The sequence below is a fragment of the Gobio gobio genome (assembly GCF_949357685.1).
Source record: "Gobio gobio genome assembly, chromosome: 14".
Classification (NCBI taxonomy): Eukaryota; Metazoa; Chordata; class Actinopteri; order Cypriniformes; family Gobionidae; genus Gobio; species Gobio gobio.
This window is the reverse complement of record NC_137107.1, coordinates 26095159-26104180: the sequence shown is the minus strand read 5'-3', so window position 1 is coordinate 26104180 and position 9022 is coordinate 26095159. Positions and strand designations below refer to the sequence as shown.

General features: G+C 43.2%; 1 protein-coding gene across 3 annotated transcripts in view; it reads right to left on the bottom strand.

Moving 5' to 3' along the window:
- Positions 1-3288: 3288 nt before the first annotated feature.
- Positions 3289-9022, bottom strand: part of ankhd1 (ankyrin repeat and KH domain containing 1) — a 73359-nt gene continuing 67625 nt past the window's right edge. For all 3 annotated transcript variants that reach the window (XM_079834789.1, XM_079834790.1, XM_079834791.1), the window contains exons 26-33: positions 7964-8468; positions 7541-7693; positions 5387-7188; positions 4956-5117; positions 4584-4838; positions 4248-4423; positions 3961-4125; positions 3289-3872 (exon numbers count right to left, since the gene is read on the bottom strand). In XM_079834789.1, coding sequence (XP_079690915.1) covers positions 3813-3872; positions 3961-4125; positions 4248-4423; positions 4584-4838; positions 4956-5117; positions 5387-7188; positions 7541-7693; positions 7964-8468 — 3278 coding nt within the window. In that variant the 3' untranslated portion in view covers positions 3289-3812. The remainder of the gene's footprint in view (positions 3873-3960; positions 4126-4247; positions 4424-4583; positions 4839-4955; positions 5118-5386; positions 7189-7540; positions 7694-7963; positions 8469-9022) is intronic.

The following is a 9022-nucleotide window of genomic DNA, read 5'->3' as shown; positions in this document are numbered from 1 at the left end:
GAGGGAGGAGATTTCTCACGTGCTGCAAACGATCAAATCTGGCCAATCAGAGAGACGAATCCACCCCCCCTGACGAGCAGCGCCGAGGCCCTCTGCAGGGAGCAAGTGTTTAGAGACATTTCATGGAAGGTAAACTCTTTGAATTGCACGAGGTGTCCGTAGTGATTCAGTTGGGCACATGATAAGAAATATATGATATGACAAAATACGTGCTGTTCTAAAATCATGACTAACAGATTACAGGGTTAGCCAACATATGCTTCCTCTTCATGTTATAGTTTGCCTCTCCATATTGGCAATACCTTAATGTATCCCAACATTCGTGCTGCCCTTGTACCAAGATGTATTAAAATGTTTCTCGTAGGTCATCTTGAGATTTAGGTCAGATTTTCACAACATAAGTCATCTCAAAATGTGAAAGATGTCCTATAGTTACATCTTTGTCTCGGGGTGCACACACAGAAAGCTGCCTGTAAGTAGGCCTATTGAATTTGAGTTCTCTTTCATGGCATACTGCACTTTTAAATACTCTTTTTTAATATCAAGCACTTATTATTACTCATTTATCCATGTTAACGTGTCAATAACTCCTTCCCACCTCCACAGATATATTTGCATGCCACCATATATAAACAATACAGAAAATCTATCTCTGTCATATCTCCGAGCCATAGCAAGCAGTAATGCTTAAAATTGAATGAACACTTGACTAGCTAGTTGATAAAAACATATCAAGACTGACTGGCTAGCTCTAATGTCCAGTGCTAATGCTATGTTCCCCTTGCATATGTTCATGTTAACTATAAGGCAGCAATTAAAATTGACCATGACATCACCTTATCTTTGTCAAATTTATTGTAAATATGAGTTTCATAGTTGGAAATTGGACATAAATGCCCTTGTTTACTGTATTTACTGGAAACTCAGAGATAATTTTAATACCCAAGTTTCTGAGTTTGGTGTGCCGTAATCTTTAAACATGGCGGAGGGGAAAACAGTCGTTGCTGTGACAGGTATGCTTTCCCCCCCACAAAATTAAGATCACCTTGTTGTAATGTTAAAGTGTGCATATAGTAGTGCAATAACCATCCATGTTTTTGACTGAAGATCCAGAATCGTCAACAAGCTGACTTTATAGATAGCTCTGTGAATATTTATATGGTTGTCAATGAATGGGATACTACATTTTATTCAAAATAAAATCTTAAATATCTAAGATTTTGGCTTTAATAAGATTTCCCCATGAAACCTGGCGTCCTCCATGATTCCTATTCTTTCCAACAGCAAAGCACTTGAATGCTACAGCATGTATTCACGACTAATAATTTGAAGTAGGAAACTTCTGATAGCACATGAAGACCGCTTTATTCTTTATTTCCTCGCAGGAATCCAGAAAATTTGCTCACCCAATTCTAGATGGAGACTTATAGCTGCAGCTCACATGCATGAAAGTGGCATGTCTGAACTGTTGATACAGGAAATCAGCTGCCTAATAAAGAAGTTGATTGGCAAAAAGCATTTTATATATTTTGAAAATACAAAGATTAAATGTATCTAGTTAAAGACATTTGGTTTTTTCAAAAGGTATTTAGATACAAAATAGTATTTTGTTTCAAATACGTATTTGAAATACATTTATTTGAAATACTGCCCATTCCTGCTTACCATGTACAGTTGCACAATAAATGGTCAGGCTTGCAATATGCAACTTGGATTCAGTGGTTAGACTGGTTACTAGTGTTAATTTCGTCAGACGAGACGAGACTAAATATGTTCGTTAACGACCTTTTTTTCCATGACGAAGACGAGACGATGACGAGACTGCACCAATGTCCAAAAACACTGACTAAGACTAAATTAACATGCATTATTGTTGACGAAAAAGGACGAGACTAAAATGTTTTGCATAAAATAAAAACTAAGATAAAATCTCTCTTCATTTTCGTCTACAATTGTCTCTACTTTTTCATCATGAGATGAATATTCATCTGTTCAAAATATTCCGAAAGAGTTCCCGCTGTAGCTCGAGTAGACTACAGGTCTCTCTCAGACTCCGCCTGTCATCTCGCGGCCGCGCGCGTGTGGTCACGTGGTTCGCGGAGCGCTCAACACTTCTAGCGCTGTGTCAGTGCATGTAAATGGCTTAAGCAGCGAAAGTTACACAACAGCTTCACTTTACAGGTGTTTGCAGCAATTTTTGGTAAACCGTACAGCATAGTGTGCATCAGCCACATTTACAGTATCATTTTATTAGGGAGAGTGGTAGAGATGCAACATTGTTAACATTAATATTAATGTTTTTCTTGTATTTAACCCTCAGGTATTCCAATTAAGTCACACTTATACTCATTGGTGGTCAAATGTGACCATACACCTTAACTATTTTAAAAATAAATAGCCTATATTTTAATTCAATAATATTTATTGAATATTTTGAGGAGATCTTTTGGTACTAAATACTATTTGTGCAATACTTATGGTCCATTAATGACCACTTAAAATATTTTTCTTCTAATATTTTTATTATTTATATTACAATTAGTGTGTTAATTAAGGTTAAAATAGAGAATTCCACTGCAAAGAGGTAAATTAGAGCCATTTTGTGGCTGGAAAAATACAAAAATTCACTTGTAATGCCATTACCCACTGGGTGCCTGTATGGCTCTTTAATACATACACAGATCATAACTGCTTACTTATTTGTGAAATTTTGAAATGTTAATAATAGTGAATAGTAAAGAATGCAAGCAAATATAATATAACCCCAAAAAAGTGTAAAAAACGTATTGTTCCTTATATGTACAGTAGGCTATATACATATGAATTCATACTGAATCAAGATCGAAATCCATATTTGTGCCCATCGTCTCATGAGCTAATGCTGATTTTAGGCATCTATGCTGTAAATCAACCAGTTAGCTATGGTGTTGTTGCACATTATGCAGGTTATATATATTTTATGTAACTTATTTTGCCACAAAATATATTGAGTTTTCCTTTGACTAAAGCTAGACTAAAATGACTAGACTTTTGGTCGACTAAAACTTGACTAAGATACCTTGTGTTGTCTTTTGACTAAAACTAGACTAAAATGACGAGACTTTTAGTCGACTAAAACTTGACTAACAAAAAAAGATATGTGAATGACTAAATATGACTAAAACTAACAAGGACATTTGGCACAAGACTAAGACTAAGACTAAATTAAAAATAGGTGACAAAATTAACACTACTGGTTACCCATGTAAAATCAATCGACTGATCAAAATAACTTTTCACACACCAGATACATTTCCAACTTTTTATTGAATATTAAGGTAAATATTTCACATTAATACAGGCTACATAAAGTAGAGCCACTATACGACATGAAATTTACTCTCATTTTAACCCTTTTTTCAGTATGTAAACAATTATACAGGTATTTACCACTCTAAAAGGTCTGATTTCATTCTTTACGCAATCATCTAGGTCTTGGCCAAGTATAAATAGCGCACTGTCCTATTGAGCCCTGCCGACCAAGAACACTTTTACGTGGGGCTTAAATGTCAAAATGGCTATACTACTCAGAATGTATCCTGTTGAACAGGCAATCGATTTGTTCATAGACAGTGGTAAACACGTTAAATCCCACACTGGATTCTTTCTTTTTAGTTAGGCACATCGAGGGTGTCCATTTGTCAAATTTCTTAACTTGTTTAACATTTTTTGGGGGACACATCTAGGTTAATACCACGTCTCAGTAATTAGGTAATTATCTTGTTCTTTTTAACGTGTTTCTTGTTACTGCTCCTAGGCCTCTCGATCACTGTTTAGTTGACATGATTCAAATGCACATTTCCCACATGTGGGGCCCAAGTGCCTGGCCATACCTGCAACAACAAGGATTCCAAGAGTTAGACAACAAATGGGGCTCTAACTTACAAGCACTTTCAGTTGGGCCCAGCTAAGAGCAATTACCTGCTGTGGGTCTGAATTCTCAGCAGAGTTGGGAACAACCTTCAGGATGGGATTCCAGGCAGGGTCAGACGTGTGAAGACCATTGTATACAGGGCCTCCAGGACCCTCCGCCATCTGAGGGTGAGGAGGGATCATCGTGCCACCGTACATTGACATTGGCAGCCCCTATACAGTCCATGAGACAAAAGATTTGTCAGTGGAACTACAAATTAAAATGATCCTTATTGAATGGAACTTATAAATCAAACCAAAACAATATTTTTAAAGATAGTCTCTGTGCAATGTACCTTCTGAAAATCCATGAAGTTGGTGGGCAACGGTTGGTGGAAAGTATTAGAAGGAGCCACAATCCCAGTATCATCTCGTTCCATAGCCTGGTGCTGAGAGAAGGCTGATGGCTCCTGCATCTGCTGGTGCATCACTGGCCCTCCCATCAGAGGCTGAGACCAGCCTGACATTGTCTCTGTGAAGAACAGAGAGATATTTCAGTTTTTCAGATCCAATACCAACTCTCCACATTTAGCGAATTTAGTTTTAGCAAAAACAATTGTCACTGCCTATGAAAATGTGTTCCATTCTGTAACATGTAGAACATGCTTATTCCATCTCAGTCACAGACTCACCGGAGGCACTGCCCACTCCAAAAGACCAGATGCCACCCTGTCCAACTGGTGGGGTGTAGCTGGTGGGCAGCATGGTGTGGTTGACAGAGCCAGTTTGCCGGATGCGGGCCAGGCGCTCAGTTCCAATGGGAGGGGGCACTTTGCGGTCCTGCTGGTTGGAGCTACTAGGTTTAGCCTGGATCAGAGCGGGAGTTACCGTAGATGTGCAAAGAGGTGAGGATGCCCCGGAAGACACAGAGGGCGCTGGAGACTCGCCTAAAATCAACCAGAAATGAAGGGACTATCAGAAAGAACACATGAGCACTATAGTCTTATAAAAAGCGATGCTGTGCTTGATGCATTTGCATTAAAAGGACTTATGCATTGACATACAAGAGGTGGAGGCACTCCAGGGGTGGGGAGAGAAGTGCTGGCGGCTGAAGGAGGGTGTGCCCACAGGAGCAGGACCGGACAGGAACACAGGGCTGGCAGATATGCTTGTGGTAAAGCTGGTGAGCGCAGTGGACGAGGACATGGAGTTGTCCATGTGTATTCCTATGGTACAGGGTGAATACAAGAGCATTACTCAAGAGGATTTGACCCCAATCAGCAATAGTGGTGTCCAATCCTGCTCTTGGAGGGCCACTTTACAACAGAGTTTAGCTCCAACCCTACTTAAACACACCTGAACCAGCTAGTTAAGGTCTTCAGGATTACTAGAAACTCCCAGGTGGGTGTGTTGGAGCAGGTTGAAGCAAAGTTCTGCAGGAAGGTGGGCCTCCAGGAACAAAATTAGACACCCTTGATTTAAAGGTTGCACTCACCAATGGGACTGGAAACCATCCGCTGTGAGGTGCAGCGATACCCTGGAGCTTTTGAGCCATCAGGAGGCATGACATTTTCCATCTGCCCCATTCCCCCTATATAGGCATTAGGTGGGGCACTGTAGGGCTGCTCTTGTGGGGTTCGTGTAGGTAGATGGCAGGCACCCCAAACCTGGTTGTTGCCCACCTGGTTGTTGTCAAAGATGCTGCTGAAGTGATTGAAGAGAGCCGCAGGGCCAAAGTTGGGGGGCAGTTGCGCTTTTCCACTGTGGAGGTGCATTTGAGAGCCGTTTATCATGCCCATGGTGGAGGACATTGTAAGTGAGGGAGGTGGCATGCCTGTCGGAGCCAGGTTGGGCTGAGGTGGAGGCTGTTGTTGTTGCTGCTTCTGTTTGAGGGGCTCCTGTGAGGCTCCCGGAGGCACGAACACAGATTGCTGCTCCTGCAGGGACCCTGGAGCCATGGGGTAGTAGGGTGTGGGTGGCTGCATGCGGGGAGTCACGCCAGGCGCAGTGGGGGTGGCGTAATGAGGTAAGGTGCTGCTGGTATTAGTGACTGTGCTGCTGCATGTTGGAGGTGGCAGGCGTGTGACAGGGTGAGATGATCCTGGCTGAGTTGAGGAAGAGGAACTGGGTTCTGAGCTGGAGGTGAAGTGTGACGCAATCGGCTGCCGGGTGTCGGGCTGTACGGTTAGCATCGATGGGCCCGAGGGAGATGATGTGAAGTGCAGGGGAGCTGAGGGGCTGGGCCCGTCAGATGAAGCTCCTGCAGAAGGTGCGGCGAGCTCTGTGACAGGCTTCTCTTTAGCAGGGGTACTAAGGCTCGCCGGCTCTGGCTTAGGGGGTGGAGGATGCTGTGGAGCAACGGGCGCAGATGGAGATGGAGGGGTCGTAGGGGTTGTGGGAGTGCAGCTGATGGGAGAGGGAGCGACTTGCGAAGAGGGAGCGCTGCTGCCGCTAGTGGCCACAATAACTCCAGCCTTGGGCTCAGTTGAGAAAAGCTGCTTTCTGACAGAGGAAGGTGTGGGGATGTTAACAGGTGCAGTACTGGTGGGAGAAGTCGTGGAAGCAGTGGGAGTCGAGGTGCTGGACACAGGGGCAATAGGATGCTCAGTGTGGGCCGGCGCAGAGCTGAGGGGACGCAGTGCAGAATTACCGCTGTGTTTGGGTGAGCTGTTAGCACTACCAGGGCTCACAGGACGCACAGGGAAAGGACCCCAAGTGTTGGGAGAGGATGAGAAAGTGCCACCAAAATGCGCCATGGGCAATCGAGGGTGGCGGATCTGGTTCATAGTCTGGGCAGCTAGAAGGGCCAGCTGAGGATGAGCATAAGCAAGTGGTGGCAAAGAAACGAAGGGGGGCCTGACGCCTGGTGTCATACTTTTGCCTGACTTGCCAGCCTGCTGAGCTGCGAAGTTGGTGGAGGACTGGAACGACACACTGGAGGCGGGCACTACAGATGGCAGGCCTTTTGAACTGGCTGCAGTAGTGCTTGTGGCCCCAGTGGAGGTTGTGTAGGTGGAGCTGATTTTGGTGTTGGCGCCAGGTGGTCGGATGTGGTTACGAGGGATCAGGTCCTCTAGCTCTTTGGCTGGGTCCTGGATCAGCGCATTGATCAACTGCACAGCATGCCGTGTGGACTCTGTGCCACCTCTGATTGTGATCATTCTTTCTCCATTCTTGTCCTTCTGTTTGTCCACATCAATGTGTGCACCTGTAACGTCTTGGATGGCTGTAATGTTGCAGCCACCTCTACCCATAATCCGAGACACCACAGAGGCAGGGACAGAGAGCTTCTTCGATCTAAAGGAGAAATGACAAAACTTGATGACACAGAGCTAGGTGTTTTAAAGCCAGGACATTTAAATTTGGCTACTGAGGTTTTTAGCACATTGCCATAGACATATATACAAGCTATAGACATTGAATGGTTCTACTGAGGTAAATGCGGTCAATTATTATTGGCCCTCCATTACAATTTTGTACAAAACCAATTTTGTGTGTGTGTGTTTGACAGAATATTTTCAGTTGCCAAAATGTTGGTGCATCACTAATAATAATAATTAATAATAATATTATCGACAATGATAAGAGAAAGGATTTTTGCTTGTACTAGTAACAAGAAAGGGGTGGGGGAGCATAAAATGGACCTCACCTTCGAACCACCTCTTTCCATCCCTCTTCTCTCTTCTGGCCTCTCTTTGGACTAGTGAGATTCATCTTAATGTTGGGCGAGGTGACTGGCAGTGAAATGGTCTTGAACGGGCAGGGCAGGGAACTGGGGGTCAAGTCACTAATGTCATGAGATCTGTTAGAAATGTGAACAGAACAAGAAGTTTAATCATCTCCCCACAAATATTTTTTTGCAAAAATCTGCAAAATGGAAATGCAACATCTTGTCAAATCCCTTGTCAGACCAGAACATACTCTTACTAGCAAAATTCAAGAAAATAAAACAACTGGTAAGATCTGTTTGTTGAAGTAATTATGAAATATTGCAGTAAGTAACTTTGGCTTGAACTGCACAATAGAAAGTAGCGTAAGAGGTAGCGGCAAGCAGATCTATTTTAACTCTTACTTCTGCTGTGGTTTGGAGATGGACACCGTGATCTTCTCCTCACGAGAACCCGGCAGCGATGGGCCCGGTCTCCTCTCACTTGCAATGTAGGGCTGGTTAGAGCCTGCAAGTACCGAAGGGGCAGAGAAGGAAGAGGACGATGATGAAGGCAGGTCAGCGAGCTCCTGACTCTTACTGCCATTGCTGCTCTCACTGTTGCAGTCAGTGCTATCTAGATTATCAGAGTCGCTGGTTCCTCCCGGTGCCCCACCCCCTCGAGGTTCTCCGTGGATCTTATTTTTGTCTGCTTTCTGCTGTGCCAGTGCCACCTGCGGGTCCTGAAGAATAATGGGTTCACTAGGTGAATCCTTGGTCTTGTTCTTTTTGTTTTTGCGATTGGTGCTTGGTGTGGTGGCCACATTGGCTCGTTTTTTGCCAAAAGTGCTAGAGAAGGTAGTGGAGGTGGCGGAGATACCGATGGTTGTGGTGGTGGTAGCACTTGGGGGATCGATGGGAACCTCCACCTCTGCGGGATAAAATAATGACAAAAGGTTATTCATGTAAAAACATTTATTTTAAAATGGTTAATCAAATGCATTTAATAAATCAAAATACTAGGAATGCTATGAACAGGATTTTTGCCGCCAATACTGGCTTCTGATTCTTTGTCATCATGATTGGCCGATACCGATCTCGACCATTCAAGCTTTATATAAGTGATATGCAAGCTCTCTTTTGATGGTGACTGTTACACCCAGAAGTCTGTTAATGATTTCACATGATTTCAAGTGGCACACTTAAAAAAAAAATGGTCTCATTTGATAGAAAACCTTTAAAATTGAGATAATAAATAATAATTCAAGTTTGGGCTTGTTCACAAACGTGTCAACTGCATCCGGGGCCATTGTTGTTGATATCTCAAAGCAATCAAAAGTTATGGCATTTGGAACCATGGAAGCCTTTTTATTAGAAGTCCAAAAACCTCCACAAACAAAGGTTTTACTGAACATAAGAACTTCTTACATGTGTAGCCATAGCATTCACACAGATGGCATGTTTTATTTCGTTTATCCATGTGTG